Source organism: Pelodiscus sinensis, chromosome 29 (assembly GCF_052426305.1).
Source record: "Pelodiscus sinensis isolate ZL-2025 chromosome 29, ASM5242630v1, whole genome shotgun sequence".
NCBI lineage: Eukaryota > Metazoa > Chordata > Testudines > Trionychidae > Pelodiscus > Pelodiscus sinensis.
In genome coordinates, this window is record NC_143080.1 from 1,139,210 (window position 1) to 1,163,537 (window position 24,328).

The 24,328-nt window shown below is 47.8% G+C and overlaps 1 protein-coding gene across 1 annotated transcript; it reads right to left on the minus strand.

Annotated features, from left to right (window-relative positions):
• Positions 1-16,554: 16,554 nt before the first annotated feature.
• Positions 16,555-24,324, minus strand: NXPH3 (neurexophilin 3). The gene is made up of 2 exons (XM_075911284.2): positions 24,182-24,324; positions 16,555-23,008 (listed from the first exon to the last, which is right to left on the minus strand). The coding sequence occupies exons 1-2, from the start codon at positions 24,224-24,226 to the stop codon at positions 22,307-22,309; spliced, it is 747 nt and encodes a 248-aa protein (XP_075767399.2). The 5' UTR covers positions 24,227-24,324; the 3' UTR covers positions 16,555-22,306.
• Positions 24,325-24,328: the final 4 nt, after the last annotated feature.

A 24,328-nucleotide genomic window follows, 5' to 3' on the forward strand; every position in this document is an offset into this window, starting at 1 on the left:
TTTGTCAACTTCACTTTTTTTTTTTTAGTTTGTTTGTTTTTTTTCATTGTAAATGATACAGCTGAAGCCATCTGGTTATAACAACATCAGAGCTGGAGCATACTGTTCATAAACCTCCCACCGGCATCCTCCCCTCCCCAGATCTGCAATGTAATTGGAGTTACCTCACAGCCTGTGGCATGTGGTGTTACTGCAGAGATGTCGGTGCCAATGGAACAGTTGGAGATTTGAATTCCACAAGGGAAAGCATTTTTATCCAAACCGTATTTCAGAGGGATGTTTTTTACAGAATCATCTCAGCTACAGTGTAGCTATGCTGAGATTGGAATTAAATATTTGGTCTGGGCCCTGCGGCCCTAATTTTTTTTCTGCCTCCCCCAACTTTCCACCTTAATACAATATTACAAGGATATACCCAAGTTTTGCGTATAGTCACACCTCTGCCTCTATCTGCGTGTTATCTCTCTTCTCACACCTCTCCATTTGCTTCCTCATTGAGCTAAAGGAGTTACTTCTCATCCCCCCGGAGAAAGAAGTATCTGCATGAACTTATTAGCTTCTTCAGGCAGCAGTAGGATATACATCAGCCAAAGCCCAGAAGCAGTGTCTGCTTTTTCTGAGCATCCAAGCACCAAATGATCCATTGCTGGCCAAAGAGATCTCTCTCCGACTGCCCCGGGGGCTTTCTGTTTATTATAGAGTCAGTCTGCTGAGGTATTTTTCTCCTTATTGTGTAAGTTTTTCCAGATGAAAGGAAACAGCTTGTCTGCAAAAAAACAACTGAGCTGGGAGAACTGCTGTGCTTTGAAACAGTCTCTTGCTTTGTTCTGGCTCTGTTATGGACAACATACTATCTTCTGGGATATATCAGTTATTGCTCCTTCCACTTTCCTTTGTTTCAGAAGAGTTCTCAAGTTCAGGGCAATGTTTTTTGCGAAGACTTTGCGGAAATAATTCTCTTGTTTTAATCAGTTAGGGCCAGGAAGATCTCCTTTCTCTCATGACTTCCTTCAAATTTGTGATTCACAATTACTTAACATATTTATTTCTAATGACTTTTCATTTAATTTAATATGAAAATATTTACTTATACAAGGTGTATTTCTCTGCTTCCCTCCATCCCCCAGCCTTCTGCCACTTGGAGTTTTGCCTTTGATTTCAGACACTTGCCGCAGCAAATTCTGACTTGTCAATTCTTGCTTGTGTTATCACAAAACTAATCTTAAAAGCAACATCATGCTTTAGTGTGCGCAGGAATGGGTGGTTTAAACAGATTAGTGCCAAGTTTGACCAGACAATAAACTGGATCAAAGAAACCTAAACAGGGCTACTATGAGGTGAGTGCATAACTGTTAGATATCTGTTCCAGAGAGTGGTTATTCATGCTTTAGACATATTGAAAGGGCATAAGAAATGGGGTTCGCAGGGATCATTTCTGGCTCTGGTTCTGTTCAAAATCTTCGTAGGTGATTTAGATAATGGCATGGGGTATGTCTACACAGCAAAGCTATTTTGAAATAACAGCCCTTATTTCTAAATAACTTTCCTAGCATCTGCTTATTTCGAATTTGGTAAACCTCATTCTACAAGGAATAATGCCAAATTCGAAATACAGCCTCTCCCCGAGCTACGAACAAGTTACGGACCAAACACTTGGCCATAACTCGATCCGTTCGTAACTCAGACCCCATTGAGTTATGTGCAACCGCGCCGTTTGTAAGCGCGGGTTGCGTTTGTAACTCGGGGACCACTTTTACGACCACTTCATGGGAGCTTTGGTTGTAAGTGTGAACGGTCATAATTTGACCATTCGCAACTTGGGGAGCAGCTGTAGCTACTTTGAAATAAGTGCTGTGTAGACACTTATTTTGAAATAGGGGGCCTCCGGCCTTCCCAGGGTGCCCTGGTGGCCACTCCAGCCTCAACCAAGAACACTTCTCTCCCTCCCCCCCACTCTCCGGAGCCCTTAGAGGGGTAGACTCTGGCCACAGTGCCTGTGCCAGCTCCAAGCCTGCCAGCCCAGAGCCAGCAGTCACTGTCCCTGACCCAATGACCCCAAAACATGAGCCAGCAAGCCACTGGCAGCCAGCCCTCCACCACTCCCCAGGAACAGTCTGCCAGCTTCCAGGAGCCTGCCAGGGCCGGGAGAAGGCGGTCGCCTTCCTGGTCCAGAGTGGAGAGCATGAACCTTATTCAGGTTTAGGGGGGATGCCCGCAACTTCCATGATCTCCGCACTAGACGGAGGAACGCGGCCGTCTATGGCAGGAGAGCTGCCAGCCTGGCCACCAAAGGCCATATATGAACCCAGGAGCAGGTTTGCATAACAATCAAGTTGGTCCAGCAAGACCCCCCCAGCCCTGAGCTTCCCCTACTTCCCTCTTCCAGCTCCCTCCTCCTTGGTTTTCCCCCTCCCCTTTCCTACCCTCTTTTCTCCCCTCTCCCACCTCCTTTTCCCCAGTCTCACCAGAGTTTCATTCCCTCCCCCCCCCCATTTTGTTAAATAAAGAGTTTGTGTTCATGAAAATACGTGTATTTTATTTGACATCAGGAAGGGGTAAGTGGAAGGATGTGAGGGAAGAATGAGGCACAAGCCCCCGGTGGGGCAGACCAGGGAGGCTCTTAGTGCTCCTCAGGGTGGAAGCTCTCCCGCAGGGCCTCCTGAATACTGACAGCCTCCCGATGGACCTCCCAGATGGCAGCCTGTAGAAAGTGCAGCCAGGCTCACAGCAACGCGTCCAAGAGAAGCACTAGAGTGCCCAAGGGCAGCTCTGGCTCCATGTGTGGTGTCCCAAGTAAGGGCAATAAGAACACGCAGACACAAAATGCTTTGCTGTCCCTCTTCGAGGTAGACAAGCAAGCAGGGAAACCTGAGAACTGACTGTGCGGGGGGAGGGGGTCGGGAAGTCCCTTTAAGCATAGATCTCAGATAGCCTCAGGCAGCAGCTCCACCCAGTAAGTCCTGACCTAGTCCCCTGCCGGAACTGGTTCCAGCCAGCCTTAAATGCGATTCAGAGTCCACTCAGTGTGGACGTGCTAATTCGAAATAGCAAAATTCTATTTTGAAATGCATTTTGTGTGTAGACGCGTTATTTTGAAATAAGCTATTTTGAAATAACACTGTAGTGTAGACATACCCATAGAGAGTATAAAGTGGTTTCCTCATGTCAAAAAAGATATCTTGGCATTGGAAAAGGTTTAGAAAAGGGCAACAAAAATGATGAGGGGTTTGGAACCCATATGAAGAGAGATTAAAAGACCTGGGATTTTTCAGCTTGGAAAAGAGGCGACTAAGGGGGGATATGATAGAGGTCTATAAAATCATGACTTATTTACTTGTTTCCATAACATAAGAACTAGGGGGACACCAAATGAAATTAATAAGCAGCAGATTTAAAAGCAAGTTTTTCTTCACACAGCGCACAGTCGGCCTGTGGAACTCCTTGCCAGAGGAGGTTGTGGAGACCAGAACTTTTAACGGAGTTCAAGAAAAAACTAGGTAAATTCATGAAGGATAGATCCATCAAAGGCTATTAGCCAGGATGGGTAGGAAGGGTGTCCTTAGCCTTTGTCAAAAGCTGAGAAGGGGTGACAGGAGAGAAATTGCTTGAAGATTCCCTGTTCTGTTCATGCCTTCTGGGGCATCTGGCATTGGCCACTGTTGGAAAATAGGACACTGGGCTTAATGGACCTTTGGTCTGACCCAGTATGGCCATTCTGATGTTCTTAAAGTTTGCAGATGATGCCAAACTAGGAGAGGTTAAGTGCTTTGGAGGATAGGGTCATAATTCAAAATGGTCTGGAGAAATGGTTCAAGGTAAGTAGGGTGAATAAAGACAAATGCAAAGTGCTCCACTTAGGAAGGAACAATCTGTTGCACACATACAAAATGGGAAATGACTGCCTATGAACAAGCTAAATATGAGTCAACAGTGTAACACTGTTGCAAAAAACCGCAAATGTCATTCTGGGACATATTAGCACGAGTGTTGTAAGAAAGAAATGAGAATTCTTCCACTCTATTCCGTGTTCAATAGGCCTCAACTGGAGTATAGTATCCAATTCTGGGACACCACATTTCAGGAAAGATGTGGACAAATTGGAAAAAGTCCAGAGAAGAGCAATAAAAATTATGACCTATAAGGGAAGATTGAAATAATTAGGTTTGTTTAGTCTGGAAAAGAGAAGACTGAGAGGGGGGGCGTGCAAACAGCTTTTAAGTACCTAACAGGTTGTTACAAGGATGAGAGAGAAGAATTATTCTTCTTGTCCTATCATCAGAAGTTAAGACACAACGGACTTAAACTGCAGCAAGGGAGGCTTAGGTTGGGCATTAGGAAAAACTTCCTGCCTGTCAGGGTGGTTAAGCACCGGAATAAATCGCCGAGGGAGGTTGTGGAATCTCCATTATTGCAGATTTTTAAGAGCAGGTTAGACAGACACCTGTCAAAGAGGGTGTAGATGCTGCTTGGTCCTGCCAGGAGTGCCGGGGACTGTACACGATGACCTCTTAAGGTTCCTTCCTGTCCTTTCCTAACCTCTATGAAACTGCAATATAGTGAGGAGATAGTGGAAAAAATCATGGAGTTGGAGAAATAACGGGGTCTTAAGAGGTTAAAAATATAGACACGCAATAAGCAAATGAGAATGACTTTTCTGATAGCAGTTGTCCCTTCAGGTCAGAGTTGAGGTTCATTTGGCAGAAAGTGGTTTGAAAAAGTTTGCTGTGTTATCTGGTACCTCGGATTTCAGTCCCCAGGACTTGGTAAGTTCACTGGAAGAACAACAGTAATAAAAGTAGTCGAATATAAAAGCATGGGAAGAGACATAGGGAATTGTCATTCAATCAAGAGTAATACAGCAGAATGAATCTGGACAGCAATAATCTAAGGCTCAGAGATTCTTTGATAAGAAGATAATTGGAAAGTAGAAAGCTAAGGGAGATGGTGAGCCGTAAATTGGATAGCTGGTTGCAATATAGTGAGGAAGCCAAAATAAAGGTAATTTTGGGTTACGTGGGCAGAGGCTATGCCCATGGTGGTCCCTCTGCACCAGCACTGATGAGATCAAAGCTAAGAATACAATATGCACCTCAACTACCATAAAAGCATTCATGTGGAAGGAATTCAGAGAATAGCTAAAATTATTGCCATTTGGCAAGGGCGTTGGGAATGTAATTGTTCAACTATTTGCTCAGAGCAAGGAGGAGATGAATCCAGTGTTCAGACAGGCAGGGTGTAAAACGAGGACTCATGGAATGAAAGTGAACAAATGAAAACCTCGTCTGACTGTGAGGAAACGTTTCCTGTTACTAAGGCTCTGGAACAGTCTCTCAGAAATGGTGAGTATCCTGTAACTTTAAAGTAATTCAAAACTGGACAGAGCATTTCAGTGTGCCATAGGAAACAGATAAAGCTGACTTGGGGATGGACATCGTGACCTTCCGAACAGTGATTTTCAGACGGTGGAGTTCACACTTTGCAGCTCAGCCTACTCCCTTACCTCCCATCTTTCCTGTGATAGCTATAGTGTGTGGTTGTCTGAAGAAGTACCAACAGGGTAGCTGTAAGAAGACAGCGTGAATATGAACTCTACTAAGAACCATGTGTCAGAGAGCTAGCCTTGTTAGTCTGTTTCAGCAAAAACAATGAGGAGTCTAAATTTGCTAGTTGTTATGGTGCCCTAGGGCTCCTCATTGTTTCTACTAAGACAATGGCATCTTCTTGGGTTTAGGATATTTCGTTTCCTTCCCCATGCCACAACCTCCCCCCCCCCCCCCATACACACACGCCATTTTTTACTTGTTTGTTTTTCTCCTTTCTGAATGGGACTGTGCATTTATTAGGACTGGCCCTCCTTTCATTGCCTGGAGGCCCCAGTGAATTAATCTACCAAAGCCATATTACTGGGTCCTGCCATGAGGGCAGGGGACTGGACTCGATGACCTCTCGAGGTCCCTTCCAGTTCTAATGTTCTATGATTCTATTCTCTGGTCCTACCTACTCATTCCCCCCTGCCCTTTCCCTGCTTGTCTTCTAGCCTTGATGTCATTACTAAATTTGCTCATTGTTTAATGCCGAAGAAACACATGACAGGTACAACCAGCCAAATAGGATGTCGAGTTCATTAACTTCTTTAAAAGAGTCCTGCATTGAGTTACAACTAGCAGGCTAAATCACTCATGGAAGTTAACAGATACTTCACCACTGCTACAGATGTAACATTGCAGGCACTTGGCCGTACTTCATGGGCCAGAGTTTGAAAACCATTAACTGAATCTGTATTTTCTGCCTCTAACATCTATGAAATATATTAGGCTCATGGAACTTGGCAGACTTTCCTGCCTAATTTTGCAAGATGAGTCTGAACAAAGCATGACTCTTTAAAGTGAGACCATCAGCAGTGGTTTTTGGAAATAATGTAAAGCTGTAGAGTATGAGCCATAGACAAAGATTACAAATGACCCCAGCAATGAGATGTGCACCTCTCTAGTAGCTAGTGTGTTAGCACAACTTCTAAAGTTGGCAACTTGTCTGCATTCTAAATGGCAGAGGCAACAGGAAACTGGATGTTGGGAGATCTGATTTCTATTCCCGCTTCTACTATGACTGCCTAGGAAGGAGCATTTCAGAAAAGCATCTAGGGGTTAGAGTGAACCACGAGCTAAATAGGAGTCAACAGTGTGACGCTGTTGCAAAACAAGCAAGTACAATTCTGGGCTGCATTAACAGGATTGTTGTGAGCAAGACCTGAGAAGTCATTCTTCCGCTCTACTCTGCTGATTAGCCTCAATTGGAGTCTTGTGTCCAGTTCTGGGCATCACATTTCAAGAAAGATGTGGAGAAATTGGAGAAGGTCCAGAGAAGAGCAACAAGAATGATTAAAGGTCTAGAGAACATGAGCTCTGAGGGAAGGCTGAAGGAATTGGTCTTGTTGAGTTTAAAAAAAGAGAGGACTCAGAGGGGACATGATAGTGGTTTTCAAGTACTTAAGAGTGTTACAAGGAGGAGGGGGGGAAATTGTTCTCCTTGACCTCTAATGATAGGACAAGAAGCAATGGGCTTAAATTGCAGGAAGGGAGTTTTAGGTTGGACATTAGGAAAAACTTCCTACCTGTCAGGGTGATTAAACACCGGAATAAGTTGCCTAGGGAGGTTGTGGAATCACCATCACTGGAGATATTTAAGAGCAGGTTAGACGGACATCTATTACAGCTTTACATTATTCCCTTCACTTAGGAAGGAACAATCAGTTTCACACATACAGAATGGGAAGTGACTGTCTAGGAAGGAGTACAGCAGAAAGGGATCTAGGGGTCATAGTGGACCACAAGCTGAATATGAGTCAGCAGTGTGATGCTGTTGCAAAAAAAGCAAACATGATTCAGGGATGTATTAACAGGTGTGTTGTGAGCACCTTCCGCTCTACTCTGCACTGGTTAGGCCTCAGTTGGAGTATTGTGTCCAGTTCTGGGCACTGCATTTCAAGAAGGATGTGGAGACATTGGAGAGGGTCCAGAGAAGAGCAACAAGAATGATTAAAGGTCTAGAGAACATGACCTATGAGGGAAGGCTGAAAGAATTGGGTTTGTTTAGTTTAGAAAAGAGAAGACTGAGGGGGACATGAGAGCAGTTTTCAGGTATCTAAAATGGTGTCATAAGGAGGAGGGAGAAAACTTGTTCATCTTGGCCTCTGGGGATAGGACAAGAAGCAATGGGCTTAAACTGCAGCAAGGGAGGTTTAGGTTGGACATTAGGAAAAAGTTCCTAACTGTCAGGGTGGTCAAACACTGGAATAAATTGCCCAGAGAGGTTGTGGAATCTCCATCTGTGGAGATATTTAAGAGCAGGTTGGATAAATGTCTCTCAGGGTTGATCTAGACAGTGCTTAGTCCTGCCATGAGGGCAGGGGACTGGACTTGATCATTTCTCGAGGTCCCTTCCAGTCCTAGTATTTTGTGATTTTATGATCTCATTGTGTGAATTTAGGCAAATTATTTTGACACCTTGTGCTTCCTATCTCCATAAACAAAATGGGATTATTATTCTCTAAAGGCCTTAGAAATCTGCAGATGAAAAGTGCTGTAAGTATTGTTGATTATAATGAGGAGCCTTGTGACACCTTAAATGACTCAAATTTATTTGGGCATAAGCTTTCGTGGGCTGGAACCTATTTTGTCAGACGCATTAAATCTTCGTGGGAGTGGATTCCAGTCCACAAAAGCTTGTGCCCAAATAAATGTGTTAGCCTTTAAGGTGTCATGGAGCATCTCATTGTTTTTGCTGAAACAGACTAACATGACCACCCCTTCGAAGCTAACTATAGTCATTTCCATTTCTGAAGTTTATTTTTCTTCATGGTCCCCCCATCTCGTACATTGTTCTGGCTTAGGTAATGTCACTACACCTACCCTGCTGAATAAAACAAACAACACACCCACAGAGTTGGTCTCTGTGGCAGATGGTAAAATCTGAATTAGGCAGCAGCAGCTTCTTATCTAAGGCCTATAAACAAAGCTGAACGGCAAAATTTTCTTTAATGAGCTAAATGCGTTCCTAGGTGCTGAAGCCTCAAACGGTAACGCTAAAAGGGGGGCATTTAGCATGCAGCGTGTTTCTAAACCAACCTTTTTATTCCTTTCAGCACCCTCGGAAACCATTCCATCCAACTCCCTAGTTCCCATCATTTGGTGATGTCATAATTTATCACTGGTGTCCTGCTGTGTCATGGAGCCAGTCTGTTTGGAGCAAAGCTAAGTGGCATTTTTATTATATTTTTGTTTTTGAAAATGCCATATACCCTTTGGGTTCAAATTAGTTTTGCAAAACCATGCTATATAGCGAATGCCACTTACCTACAACTCAGCTCTGTTCTGCACGGGGGGGGCTAGAGTGGCCATTCAGATGATGCCGAATGACGTATTCTAGGGTGTCAGCAGAGCAGGAGTTGGCGGTGGATAACATCAAGGAGATGAAAGAGTTCTGAGAGTTAAAAAACGGCAGCTGTTCTGGCTGGCACATTTCTCTGTTTTTTCTGTAGTGTTAGGCATGGCAACTGCTACTCTGTGTAGCCCCCTCAGCTCATTGCAAACAGAAAAAGAAGCAAAAAAGATATTTGCACCATGTGATCTGTGGATAGGGGTGTGTGTTGGAGGGGGAGGTAAAATTGAGAGAGAGAGAGAGAGAGAGAGAGAGATGCTCAATCAGAAAGCAATAGGGGAGTAGGATAACTCAGGAGACTATGTTCTAGGTGTACTATTTTCTAGATTTGCATGTTAGTGGTATTTGATACTGTTTCAATGCCTTGTTGCCTCTTGGCATCTCAGTGGCTTACTTGAAATAATTGGGTGTTCTCTGTCCTTGATATGTCGTTGTAGCTGCTAGTCAATGATCCCTTTGCAATCTCAGTTTTGCATGAACCATGGTGACATCAGTGTTCCCTGTAAGCTGTGCACTTGGATGGCCATCCAGGGAAGAGTCAAATGCCGCCCCAGCTAATTAGCAGAGCACCAACAGCCAGCAGCATGTGTTTCTACTGGTGGTCCACGTCTCATTGCAGTGCACGTAACAAAATTTATTCCACACATGGGTAGAAAAAATAGTGGGAACACTGGGCCAGAGGCTTTCAGTGTCCCTCCAGCTTTTCCTATGCCTCATTCCTGGCATGAAATAGACATTTTAAAATAGAAGCATGGGAGAACAGCCCTGGGCCCCAGCAGTAATTCTGAGTGTAGCAGGCCCTTCACTCCCAGCACAAAACTTCAGCTAAGTCACTCTTCTTACAGGGGCCTGCAGACTGAGCACTGGGAGGAGATTCTGAACTTCTCTTTTGAGAGCAGTTCCTGTTAATCAATAGGGATCTGCCATGCCAGGCTGTGAGCAAAGCTCCAGCCAGAAAAGGCAGCTCCAATCCCAGAACCCCTTGATTTAAAAACACAGTTTGAAATGGGTACCGCTTTGATTGCTGCTTGTTCACATGGGCTTACCCCACAAATGACCCTTTACAGCCAGGCATTTTGGTCTATAGTTGGTACCCTCCTCCCCGCACTAACGACACATGGCACTTAATTAGGGCTTTTCACTTGCACGGCCCTTTGCAAACACTGATGTCATCGCTGTTGGGAAGTGGGTTCTCCTCCTCGTCAGTGAAATGGTGATAAGCTGGAGCGGTTGAAATGATTTGCCCGAGTTCGATTCCTTAGCACGGCCAGGATTAGAATGTGGGCAACCTGACTAAGTCAGGTTCTTCTGCAGGCTGCATGGGATGTGTATCCTGATGGTTTCCGGTGTGTAGCAAGCAATGGAGAACAACGTAGAGAACAACTTGTATGTAACAGGAAGCAGGGCTGATGGACAGAAGTCCTGATATGTTTACTGCTTATTATTGACAAGGGTGTGACATTGCTGATAGCTGCTCAGAGAACATCCGCTTGTGTCCAGTGTTGGTAAAGTCCTATTCGAATAGGTAGTTAAAGTACCCTAATTAAATTGATCCCATCTGTCTGAGTTCAACAAGTCCTCTAATTAAGATACCAAGTTTGCTGTAACAGAGCCTGGAAGCAGAAGGCTCCAAAGGTAGAAGCAGATAGCTTTCCTCCAAAGAGAGACATCCAGAGGGCTGCAGAGATCCTTAAAGAAGGAATATGCAAGGTAAGTGACACTGCCGTGTGGTGACAACTAGGAGAGCAGCTAGGCCTGCGTGGGGCCTGTACACTGACATTTATTCCATGCTAGGACACGCTCGGTGAGACGCTTCCATAGTGGAGACTGATGCAGATTGCTGTCTGACAGATTTGCTGGAGATGTCATGGGAGCATCTCCACATTAGACCATTGTCTCAGTGGGCTGGAGTCTGAGACTTGAAGTGGCGAATACCAACACCTGTTTTTTCTTTTCCCTTTCTCTCTCTGGTAGCCTTTCTGAAAAACTCATAAACCGCTAGCAAACTGCTGGGCTGGTCTCCAGGTGTGACCAGCTCCCAGGCTGTTTTACCTTGTCGTCTTCACTTCTGTATTCAGTCCTCAGTCCAGCATCTATGGGCTGTATTGAACAGATTCCTTTGGGGACTTTATGCTCACTGTCTTTCAGATAAGAGCTAGAACAAAGGGCCTGATTGCCCTCTGATATCTCTCGATTCATGCCATGCCCGTCGCTGTGGTATCTGAACAAAAATATGTCCCATAGATAGGTTAATACTACCTGCCCTGGCTACATTCCAGTACAGGCAGATGTGATGTAATCATCTAACTTCCTTCCTATCATTTCAGTTGGATGCACAATTTTTTGTTTCAGATACTAAAACATTGTGTCTTGTTTCTCTAATGCTGAAGTGTTACACCTCAGAGGGAGGTGCATTGCCGTGGTGTATGAAAAATTATTCCTCAATGGGTGCAGTTTGTATAGAGATTGGTTGTTTTTTGGATGAGTCCATCTGTGCTAACGAGACATGATAAAAGGTCCACCTAAAAGAGACTGCTCCTGACTGTATGCTCATACTTAGCTCTCAAGTCCCGCAAGTCAGAAATGCAGCTTCACCCACACCGTAAAGGTGGTTTTATGGGATTTGGATTTGTTAGCTAAGTATGAGCATATCTGCTCTCTGGAGTTCTGTTCTAGCTGTGTTGGCCAGAGGCGTGAAGATGCATGATCCCTAACCGACATAGCTGTGCCCAAAACCACCAGTGCAGGCAGTTGTAATGACAAAACAGTTTTGATTGACAGAACGTGTTTCACTCCTCCGGGGGGAGGGGAAGATGGTTTTGCTCCACTGGTGCCGACCACCGCTTTGCCAGCACAGCTGTCCACAAGGGGAGTGTTTTGCCAGGATCGCATGGCAGTATTCCTCTACTGGTAAAGAGCTTCTAGTATAGCCCTGGCCAATGTGTCTTGCAGTGATTTAACCCAGTGCAATTCTCATGTGCAGAGGTACTCGTGCTTTTGCCCTCTGGTCGCCAGTTTGTCCCTGTTCTGAAGCAAAAATGTCAATCGTGCTGTGAGTTTTGGGAGGGAATAAGCCTTGGTAGAGAGGGGAGTCCCTCCCTTGGGGTCCCTTTGGCACCACTGCCTCAGTGCATAGTCCAAAGGAGGAACGAATGCAGATGATCTAAAATCACCCCATGGATTTCCAGGTGGCCCATAGGGAGAAGCATTGTCTGGAAGCTGCATTGGCAGTGACTGTGTGAACACACACGAGCGGTTTCACTGCTGTGCTCTGTGAGCAGCACTGCCACTGCCAGAGGAGACCTAGCCCAAGGGTGGGATAGAGGAGGGTTTTTCTCTTCCCGAACGATTGGCAATGGGGAGAGGAGAAATGGAGCACCGCTGGGCTAAAGTGCATCTGACGAAGTGGGTCTTTGCCCATGAAAGCTTATGCTCCTACACTTCAGTTAGTCTATAAGCTGCCACAGGACTCTCGCCACCGGCCTAAAGGAAGATGATAAAGGAACGTGCAGAAGTTCCAAGCATATGACCTTGAAGGCACGATGCTTTGAGTAGCCTAAGTCTGGGTCTACGCTGAAGTTCAGGTTGACATATTATGGCTCTCTGGAATGTGGGAAATCCACACCCGTGTGCTCCCCGCTGTGGAGGCACAACCAGGCCGGCAGCAGAAGGTTTCTGTTGGTGTCATTCCCGTTGCTTGGGAGTGTGGTGTTCCTCGGATGCCAGGGGGAGAGAAACTGTCTGTGGCTGTCAGATGCATCTAGGCCATGGGATTATGTTGGCTGCTATGGGCCTCACTGAGCAGAGGCAAACTAAAGAGAAGAATTTTTTTTTGTTATTTATGGGAATATTTCCCACTGAGAGAAACAGATAAAAGTAGGCGTTTCTCAATTGGTGACAAACCAATCTGCTGGCACAGACTCTCCCACCCCCTTTGCCTCACTGAAAAATGTTACTTCCTTAGCCAGTCTCTCATCCAAGGGCTTCAGGAGCTGGGAGAATTGCACGGCTCAAGAGCATACACGTCAAACTGAATTATTTAGCATGTTGGGTTGTTGGGGGTTTTTTTTAGTGCAAGCAGGTGCATGCTAGGAAACCGTTCTGGGCTGGTAATCCTCTGTGGAGAGGTTAGTGCCTTGTGGGATTCGAAAGATTTCATCGCTGCCTTCTTGACTCCTACTTGACAGCTTCTTCTCTTGAATTCTCCTTCCCTGTTTCCTCCCCCACATAGTCTCACACTTCTTGTATTTGCTTCTGATGCTTCTGCTGCTGAAGCGACTCTTCTGACGCTGCTGTTGGGATCTGTCGAGCACTGACAGCATTCTTGACACTTCGTACAGACCTTTGAAGACGTGGCCCTTGTCCTGGGGGGTTTGTGATCTACTTCAGACACAGACCATGCAGTTCAGACCCAATACTGTGCACTCAGGGCTGGCTCAGCTGGAAACAGAACGGATGTCAAAAAGGTCGGCAGAAGACGCAGTAGCAAGGGTTGGCCAAAGAAGCGGTGCTCTTCCGTTTCCTCCCTTGAAGAAGGGGGGGAGGGAAGAGATTATTTAGTTTGTGATGGGAGGAGGCACTTCTGAAGATGAGCTGGTTCGGAAGAAGTGGCCTTTAGCAACTGAGTGCTGGCGGGGGGAGGTTCAGGGTGTGTGTGTGTGTGTGTGTGTGTGTGAAGGATGTTAAGTATAGGGTAACTGACTAATCGATGGTTTTTGCATCAACTATTCCATTAGTCAATAGGGCGCCTCCGCCTTTGAAGGGTGCTACACTTCAAAGGCAAAAGCACCGCATGGAGCCCGGGCTCCGTGTGGGCTGCCGCTTCGAGATGCTGCATGCAGCCTGACACTGGGCTCCCCGCAGCATTTCAAAGCGGCAGCGTCACACAGAGCCCGGGGTCCCCAGCTGATCCTGAGCTCCACGTGGAGCTGCTGCTTCAAAACCTCGCGTGCAGCCTGGAGACACCCCAGCTGGCCCCAGGCTGCACGCGGCTTTTCAAAGTGGTGGAACCCGGGGTCTGGCCCCAGTCTTCAAGCAGCGCTGCCGTTTTGAAGTACCCCCTCTTCTTCCCTCCCCCTCCCCGCTGCCTCTTTCTGATAGAGGCGGCGAAGGGGGGGAGCGTCTAGTCAACTAGCCTGTTGAGTATCTGATAAGCATCGATCAGCTAGTCGACTAGTCCTGCGCCTCCTTCGTGTGTGTGAACACCTACAGTGCTTTCAGGCAGGCACTGGGACCCCTTGGTGAGCCTGTTTGTACTGGAGGAGGAAGAGGCTGCAGAGACCAGTTAACACTGATGCTGAGTGCAGGTCCACGGGGGGCCCATTCTGAATGGTCTTGGTCTGCCCAGCCCACATGGGATATGAAGCTCTGCTGGACAGTGTCACAATGTAGGAGCAGGCTGCTGCCTCTGAAAGGGCACAAAGAGGGGTGTGTCTGCGCCGAGAATCACAGTAGAGGTGACTTACCCCCGTCCCTGCCAGTTTGCAGCACATTTCTATCAATACCGATGTAAGAAAACAAGGGAATCCTACGCCGCCCTCGTGCTACCAACCCCGGGCTCAAGCAGTTATTTCACCTGCCGGGCTGCTGGGGACCTAAAGGAAGAACCGGGGGGGGTTCTGAGCCTCTCTTCCCCCAACCTCTTCAGACGCAAGTTATCTGGAAGAGGAGACTCCATTGGCAGATGGGATGCTCTGTGAGATCTCGGAATCCATCGCACAACGTGAATTCTTTCCTCCCAGCAGGAGGTTCCCAGCCTCATTTTGCAGAACAACATGTACGAGTTGAGCGCCCCATGGGACTAGAATGCCCCGTCCCTCCAGCGTTTGGCTGGGGGCCATCGTGCCACCAGTGCGTTAAAGAGCAAACAGGCTGTTTCCTCAACTGTCAACGCCTGTCCTCTCCGCCACGGAAACGGACTTGGCTTGCAGCGTTCCATCTTCCAGGGCAGAGGGGGGAGGCTCTGCCTTAGGCAGGCAGCTGGACTTGATGATCTTGTGAGGTCTCTTCTAGCTCTATGATTCTGTGAGGGGGCAGACCCTATCCAACTCTGGGCACGTGTTTTGTGCAGGAAAAAAGCCCAGCGCTGGGGTGATGGTTTTCGTCAGGCAACATTCTGTTTTCCCTCTCTGTGCGCAGTGCGCTTGGCCGCTAATTGGAGGGAGAGCGATCCGAGGCCTGCTGCTGCTGCTGGCCTCTGTTTAAAGCAAGGGAAGATGAGAGAAAGCTTGTGCATGCCTGAGCCAGCAGCTGGTGCTAAGCTGTCTGGTGGAAGCAGCTGTCCTTGGGGAGCGTGGCTCAGTAGAATTGGCAAACAAACCCAGCGCCGTTCTTCTAGCTCAAACGCTGTATTTCAATGCACAAACATGTTTAGGGTCTGACGCATGTAATAGCAGCCGCAGCGTTTTAATAATTTGTCCTTGCATCTCCCCTCCTTCCTCCGAGGATAACTTCACCACGTCCCTGGAAAGCAGTAGACTAATATCTCCATATAGGTAGGGGTGGGGGAGGTGGGCACAGAAACACACAAACAGAATGACTTGGTCCAAGCTTGCCTAGCAAGCCTGTAGCATGATGAGGAATAGGGCCCAGGAGCTGTACTGCTTGAGCTATTAGACGGCACTGACTTAGTGACGTGCTGTCTTGGTTATGCCTAAGGGTGTGTCTAGACTACAGGGTTTTGTCGACAAAAGTGGACTTTTGTTGACAAAACTATACCTGCGTCTACACTGCCGCTGAGTTCTGTTGACATAACGTTGACAGAACTCAGCAGTTTTGTCGACGGCTGTAAACCTCGTTTTACGAGGAATGGCGCCTTTTGTCGACAGAGTTATTGCATCTACAACTGTCCTTTGCGTCTACACTCTCATGTCGACAAAGCGGCTTGCTTTGTCGACAGAACTGGATGTAGTCTAGATGCTCTTTGTCGACAGAAGCTTTGTCGATAGTATCTATCGACAAAACTTCTGTCGACAAAAGCCTGTCGTCTAGACGTACCCTAAGTGTGCAGCAGATGCGGTATATGAAAAGGAAGCATATGGCCTTATTAGAGACGATGCAGAGGAGGAGAGGAAGGATGGCATTGAGTGACAGGGGAGAGTCTAAAACTTGCACCATTTTGTCACTTCACCGAAAGTAGGAAATTTCGCCCCAGAGTTAGAGGAACAGCGGGCGGCGTAGTGGCTGGAGCCTTGGACTGGAAGTCAGGTGACATGGGTTTTATTCTCAGTCCTGCCACCAACCTGCAGTGTGACGTGGGGCAAGTCATGTTCGTTTCCCCTACTACTCTTGGTCAGTTTTGTCTGTAAGTGTGTCTGGACTAGTGCCTAACCCAACGGGGCCGTACTAATGACTGGGGTCGTAAAGCATTAATGTAATACATGTTGGAGCGCCCTGGTCCAGCACTCACGGCCTGACTGGTCCCGAATGACGGAGTTGGCCAGACCCAGGGAGGTCAACACCAGCCCCGTCCCCGTCCGGCTGGGCTCTTGGCTCCAGCGGGGCTGCTGTAACTTGGCCACCGCTGCTTTATGCAAAATGGGTAGAATAATTCACCAGAGAAACAACTGACACAAAATATACATTTATAGCTTTATTTTAACACAACTTAGACGTGTATGGATGACCTCAAAATTCAAGCTAACCATCTCAATGACCGCATCGAGTTATAGATTTCCTACAGCTCTCATGGACTCTAGTCCTTCAAAGCTTTTAACCATCTGATATTCTGAGAATATAAACCAGTTTGTAGTGGAGTAGCTCTTAGGAACCACATTTTGAACCAGGACTGCAATATGTCACACCCTGTACAAACAGAAAGCGAGAAACCGTTCCTGTTGCAAAGAACTTACGATGTAATAGCGGCTGTCCAGCAGCTGCCTGGTCAAAATGGAAGTGGTAGTTGTGACGGGGGAGGGGGGAAGGGAGGGGAGAGAGAGTCACAGAAGACCTCTTGGGGCTGCTCTCCAGTGTGCTGATAAAACCAGTGACACTTACCACCTTGCTCTTGGGCTTCTCGTGACCCTGTCCTGCTGGGCCATGGCAGGGGGAGACCAGGTGGTGAGTGGCAGTAGCTTTATCAGCACGGGGGAAGCAGTCCCAAAGGGTATTGTGTCCGCCCCCCATCACAAGGGCTACAACTGAGATGTTGATGTTTTCTCTCTAGCGAAATCTAATTAAGTTCATTGAGTTTACTTTTAACTTCTTAGAAATCTTTCAATATTTTAAAATGCAACTCGCAAAACTACTTGCTGAGGTTCTGCACTCTGTGTAGTTTGAAGGTGTCTCAGTATTCTGCGTTTCAGTGCATGGAAAGAAGAGCCTTGAATTATGTTTTTAAAGGTGAAAAAGAGTTTTTTGTTTTTCTCCCTGTTCTGATCATTCAGCTTTACCTGAAGGATATTTCATCAAACTTTCCAAAAAACAAAACAAATCTCTTTGTGACGACACAGTCTATGGAAAGTCTCAGCTGATGGGGAGTCATTTCCCCTCCCCAAATGTTACTGACCCAATTTCAGTATTGTGAATCACAAGTGTTGAAAAATCATTAGTTTCAGGCTCCCCAAAAAATGGAGGAATGTTTTAAAATGTGGGGCTTTTTTATTTGCTTTTTGGTGTTTGACCATTTAGAAGTCACGTTTTCAAGTTATCTTCTGTTTTTCAACTATCCAGGGCTAGAACCTTGAAAGTTAAGATTCTTGGGTAATAAAATAACTAGTAGCCAGGATTGTGCAAAAAACCAAAGCAAACCCCCCAAATACAGCATAACTCATGATAACGTTACAAGAATTGGCAACACACCAACTTTAGGATTATAAACAGAAGCTGTAACACATTAACTGTGTCCTTAACTTACAAATTAATAATTCCTTCTCATTAAAAATCTTGGCATCTGGCTGGAATATTTTTAGAACATTATTATTGAAGAGTCTTGATAACCTATAGGTATAATACTCTCTGGTGTTTACTCTCCATGGATGTCATGTTTTCATTAAGCTTCAGAATCTGCCATCCTTACATTGAGATGGGCCTTTGTGACCCATTGTAATCAATTAGACCAGCATTTCTCAACCTTTTTGATACTAGGGACCAGATTGCTGCCTTCCTAAACTGTGTTGGTGAGCTCTCCCGGGACTGGTAATTGAGACACTAAATTAGACCACTCAGAGCAAGGTACTAAATATGACTGAGGGTTGCAGAATCAGTCAAACATTCTGTTTCACATATCCAAAAATAGTAATGGCAGAGCTGAGTGTGGTGACTTGAGAGGGGAAAAAAAGTCCTTGACCAAAGGGTGAGAGTTAGATCTACAAGTATGAGTGAGGTCAAATGCCCCCATAAAAGAGCTAGATGTAGGGTTTGTTTTAGGCAGGTACCTGGGATGTAATGAGATGAGAAACTATGCACAGGAGACGCTACGGCTGAACACAAGGATGGGGAAGGGGTACTAGCTATTCAAGTGTAAAATAGCACCAAAAATGGACAGGAGAGAAGCAGAGAATTTACAGTGCACAGAAGAAGCCTTCAATGGCAGGGGAAATAAAGAAAATAGCCTGATGCTGTAGATGATCTCCATCTTAAATTCCAGTGATTCTGTGTGATACTTTTTCTCTGTGAAAAGTGTCATGCCGCTGTTCTGTAATTAAAATGTGCTTTTCAGTACTTTCTGACTTATGATCCTTCTGATCCTTGGTGCAATGACCAGCTGGCCTTTTCTGCCCTGGAATTCTGACAGCGTCAGAAGTTGAAAAAGTGATTTACATTAAGGCCGAGCAAAAGGGTGGCTGACTTTGACATGGGGAAGGGGCAGTTCATTCTGGTAGGCTGGGTTTCCGAACAGGTCAAAGCAAAGGTTAGTTGGACCCAACTCTGAGGCTCATTGAAACAATTAGACTCTATTGGCCAACTGGGGGGATTCCATACTGGAGATGGAGGAAATTGCTGTCATGTACTGTGTGGATCTACATCTGGATAAATAGTTGCTCTTTCTCCCCCCAAGACTGAGGCTACATCTGCACAACAGCCGAAAGTCGACTTAAGTTGCACAACTGCAATTACATAAATAACATAGCAGGAGTCAACGTACCTTAAGGTGAGTTACCATGGGAGTTAGCGGGAGAAACTCTCTCATGGCCTTCCTTTACTCTTCTTGTCCAGATAGAGAAACAGGGTCAATGAGAGAGCAATCTGTGGTGGATTTGGCAGGTCTTCCCTAAACCCATTAAACTCACCACCGGTGAATCAATTTCAGGCCTTGTCTCCAATTACCAGACAATCAATGCTCTGGTAATCGATCTTCCAAGGTTTGATTTAGCGGGTCTAGTAAAGACCCACTAAATCAAATGCTGAGGGTACCCCTGACAACTGTGGTACTCCTTGCTGTCACAAGCAGTAAGGGAAGTCGATGCCCTCCCGTCAACCTCCCACTGTGGGGCCACCCTCAGAAAATCGGTGCAAAGTATGTCGACTCCAGCTATGCAATTCATATAGCTGGAGCTGCATATCTTGCATTGATTTTCTTCACCATTGTAGACCTACCCTCAGAGCCTTGACCTGGGCTGTGGTGTAGATGTAGCCATTGATATCAATTTGTGCTCCCATTGAGTTACTCCACATGGTAGGTATCTGTTATGCACACAGATGGACAATCCGCTGCAAAAATATTCCATAAATATTGCTATAATTATTTTAATGAACTCCCCCTTTCATGGATGCATGACACTTGCTGTTTTCCATAGTTGTTCATGGATCTGACTTTTTGTTAGCATCTGCACTAATAATACTGAATTTTAAGTGTACAAACTCATGGGGAAATAACTTAAACTTGCTTTCCCTGTGCCTTTGGAGCACAGATTCCATCATGCGTCTTAGACTCATCTAGTCTGGGAACAGGATCAATAGCCAGTCTCCACTCCACAGCACAGCTAGAAGAGCAAGCCACAGAGCAAACCAAATTAATTACAAAGTAGAGCTCAGTACATTTAAGGAAACCGCGTGTTCTTGGACTCTTCCATGAACGTATGGTGAAATTGACTACATTGTTACAAAGCAACTTATTTGGATCTAGTGGGAACAGAGGGGGAGCTACATAGCTGATGGAACTGGGTGTCTAGCTTATGTGTGTGTTACCTTCTTTTGTTTGCCTTTTAGTTTAGTGAATTTCTCTTTTGATCCTCTTGTGTTGCTTGGTTAGCTGAGAGGAGATTATTCTAACCTGGAATAATGGTCAGTGCTTGTGTCCTAGTAACTACCAACTGCCTTAGTGCTTTCTAAAATACTGCATCTGGTTTTGATGCTCTGAAAGTTACAATATTCAGAAATATCTCCCAAGTGAGCAACCTTTGAGTGTTTTCTCTCTGGTGGTGATGGGAGGGGGGGAGGAAGGGGTTAACCTATTTTTCTTTGCTTCTTTTCAAAGGAAGCATGAAACCTTCTGGGAATGTACCTTAGTTTGTTCCGCGTGAGATGAAAGTAGTCCTTTCAGAATATCCAATATTATGACTGGGTTTTTTGTTGTTTTTATTTACAGCTGAGCTTTCAAGGTATTTTGTGCTCTGGTTTGTGAAGAGTAAAAATTCTCTCATTTTATTCAACTAAAGCATTTTTTGTGAGTGATGTACTCTGGCTGGCTTCTCTGAGTAGCTCTGTACGTGGAAGTTCAGATATGTATGACAGAGCCTCCCTGACTCGCATTAGTAACCGGAAGATCCATTGTGAATGAGCAACCATCAACGAAACATGATTTTAAAAGAAAATCATAAAACCTGCTTTAACACTCCTTCCGTTTCAACACAGAATCTGCTTGGCCATGTACGTGGCAAGGGCTGTGCTGACGTGATCCATCCTTAGCAATGTGAGACCTTGGCATAGTGTGGAGGAGGGAGGGGACAGTGTGGAAAGCTTGCTGGGTCTGCCGTGAGAGCCACGCTGTGCGTCAGCATGGAGTTTGTGCGGTTCTAATGGCTCGGGGAAGGCAGAGAAGAAAGACTCTACATCCCCATTTAGTCACTCCGAGTTCACACCCCCACTACAGAGTATCGGCCACATCCTGGGCTTGATTTCAAATGCTAAAAGTTCTAAGTTCAAGTCCTGCCAGGCTAATAAAAATGTACCCTGTGCTCAGATCGTAGAAAAGGGAGCACAGGGCAAGAACCTGAACCGAATCAGAAATAGGGGCAGTGACTGGGGAGAGAGCATGTTAGACTGGATCATGCATTTTGCGTTTCACATTCATAACAAGATAAGTTCTCAATGAAAACACTTACTGTGCCTCCTTAGTGTGGGGGGCACTTTATTCTCCATTGCAAGGAAAAGATTCATTTTCTTGACTTCACACGCACCGCACCACACACACACACACACACACACACACACGTCTTCACAAAAAATATAGAAACTACTGTACATAGTATTTAAGGCTGAGAACCTGTGGAGCGATGGATGTATACGATCTGCTGGAGGTAGACAAATGCAGGAGAGCAAGAAGAATGCAGGGTACTGACATGCCTGAGAGTGCAGAAGTGAGGTGAGTCACGGAGCTGATGAAGGGAAATTTGTGAATCGTATATTCTATGTCAGCATTTTTGACAGTTGGCCGGGGTTTTGTTATCCGTAAATCCATGGGGCTGAGATTCTGTAAAATCTCCAACTCTCAGGAGCGGCTAACAGGGTCTGAAAACCCTACGAAGAGGAGAGAAGCCACTTTGTCTTGGAAGTTGACATCCCCAATCTGACGCTGCCTGCCTGTGACAAAGGACCCCTCAAATATTTCTACTTCTGACCTTTTAGCTCAGTCTCTGGAGACACCTGCACTCCCAAAACAGAGAGTGCAGGTAAGTCCCTGGTAGTCCACTCTAGCTCATACTTTTGGTAGAACTCTAGGTAGATGGTTACCTACTGATGTCGAACAGCCACTTTCAATACACTAGTATGAGTCCCTGAACTAGATGCCTTTTAGTAACCTGGTCTTCAACTCAACCTCTTACTGCGCCAGGTCAGTTTGGTTTTAAGCACCTGTCTCTAGACTCCTTGATCCAAGCCTGGATTTCTTGGCCCTGAGACTTACGTCCAGGCAAGTACTGTTGTGGTGAGAAACCCAAAGCCTGATGGTTTCTGTACTTCATGTCCGGTGCCTTCTTCATAGGCCCATCTCTAAAGACCACAGCTCTGGGTCAGGGTTAGAAATGCTCAGACCCTGAGTCTAGAATTCCTTTCTTCAGTGCTTAGGCTTTCTGGAAAAATCAGTACTCCTCCCTTTTCTGTCCAGCATCAGAACTGTGGTCTCTCGAGACCCCGGCGCTCTGCTTTGGCTTACCAAGCCATTTCCCCAGGACACCGGTCTCTGGGCTGTCCCTGAGACACAAGAGGTTCCTCAGCCCGAGGGGTAATAAGGTACATCGCTGTGGTAGTTATAGTCGGGACATACCTTCTGCACTAGCCTGTAGTCTATGCTGTAGAAGGTGATGTAGATGCAAATGACTTTGAAGGGCTTGGAGCAGACCCACAGGACCTGGCTGTGGGTGTGCTCATAGGAGCAAGGTTTGGAGGGGTCGTAGGTACAGAGTGTGGTTTTCTTGGCGTGATCCACTTTCTCGTGGTCCACGCGGCAGTTGAAGATCTTGGATTCTTTGGCCTCAATGAAGATCTGCTGCTCCAGGTCAAACTCCACAGTCTTGGTGGGAGGGACGAGACTCACCGAGATGGCGCCCTGCCCGGTGGAGTTGTGCCGGAAGAAGACACTGACCGTGCCGTTCCCATGATCCACCACCTTGCCGGTGACCAGGAGGTTCAGCGACACTGTCTTGATGTTGGAATAAAAGTCCCCCCAGCCAAAAATTTTCTTGAGCTTGCCAGTGCTGGCCCCAGGCTCCCTGCGTCCCCGAGGGCGCGGGCCCAGGCCCAGCTGCTGCAGGCTGCCTAGGGCTTCCCAGAGCTCTTGTGAACCAGAGGCCAGGTCCTGGCGAGTCACATTCTGCAGCAGGGATGGCGGGGAGAGGGGCTCCCTGTTCTGCGGGAGCGGGGAGCTGGCTCGACCCTCCCCCGCATCCTCCCCTTGCTCTTGGCCGCAGATCACCTGAAGCGAAAAGCAGAGAAAATCAGAGATGCGTCTTCTCGCTGCTCGTGCGCCGAGCCCATCCCCTCTCCTCTGGGCTTCCCCGCTCCCAGTCCTGGGCCGAGCCCATCCCCTCTCCTCTGGGCTTCCCCGCCCCCAGTCCTGGGCCGAGCCCATCCCCTCTCCTCTGGGCTTCCCCGCCCCCAGTCCTGGGCTGAGCCCATCCCCTCTCCTCTGGGCTTCCCCGTCCCCAGTCCTGGGCCGAGCCCATCCCCTCTCCTCTGGGCTTCCCCGCCCCCAGTCCTGGGCCGAGCCCATCCCCTCTCCTCTGGGCTTCCCCGCCCCCAGTCCTGGGCCGAGCCCATCCCCTCTCCTCTGGGCTTCCCCGTCCCCAGTCCTGGGCCGAGCCCATCCCCTCTCCTCTGGGCTTCCCCGCCCCCAGTCCTGGGCCGAGCCCATCCCCTCTCCTCTGGGCTTCCCCGTCCCCAGTCCTGGGCCGAGCCCATCCCCTCTCCTCTGGGCTTCCCCGCCCCCAGTCCTGGGCCGTGACCCTCCTCTGGACCCCTCCCCCCCTTCTGCTCTAGCTCGCTCCCCACAAGGGCGCCAGCCCCGGCACCTTCCGCCGCTGTCCGCTGCCGGGCCGGTCAGTTCCCGGGGCGCTGGGGGGGGGGGGGGGGTTGATGCTCAGTGCACGTGCGGACTGATCCCCGCTCGGTGCCACTTGCCTTAATGCTGGGCTCGTACCTTGCCCCGGTGACCCCCCCCCCGCTCAGGTGACTCTAGCCCCGTCACCCCCCTCCCCTCGGGGCCCCCCCCGGCTGCAGCTGCCAGGGATCGGGGCCGGTACCAAGCCGCGGCCAGTCCTCAGTAGGGCCCCGGGCGGGGGAAGGGGCGGGCGGGGGGGACGCAGGTTGGGCGGCTCAGCTGCCCCCCGGGACCATCCGGTGACCGAGGTGACTTCAGCCCCAGCTGCCTGGGACCCCGCGGGCAGGGGGTTCAGCGGGGTGAAAGCCTCCCACCCAGCCCGTGTAGTGCCCGCACTTTGGGGGGCGAGGGGAGCTGCCTCAGCCAGACCCCCCCGCGCCAGCCCTACAATCGCCACGTTTTGGGGGGAGGGAGGCTTCTTGCAGCTGCCTCGTTCAAGAGCTTCCCCCTTTCCCCAGCCGGCCCCGGGAGCTCCCCCCCCCCGCTCACCAGCAGGGCGATGCTCCCGGGGACCAGCAGCCGCCACAACTGCATCTCCGGCCGGTGCCTGCGCTGGAAGGGCGGCGGGGCGGGGGAGCTGCTCCGCTTATAAGCCGACTCCTGGCTCCTCCGGCCGCCCCAGCCCAGCCCAGCCGC

Coding starts and splice junctions, on each gene's coding strand:
- NXPH3 (XM_075911284.2), bottom strand. CDS start 24,226: ATGCAGTTGTGGCGGCTGCTGGTCCCCGGGAGCATCGCCCTGCTG. Junction 23,009..24,181: donor CCGGGAGCATCGCCCTGCTG/GTGAGCGGGGGG, acceptor TTTTCGCTTCAG/GTGATCTGCGGCCAAGAGCA.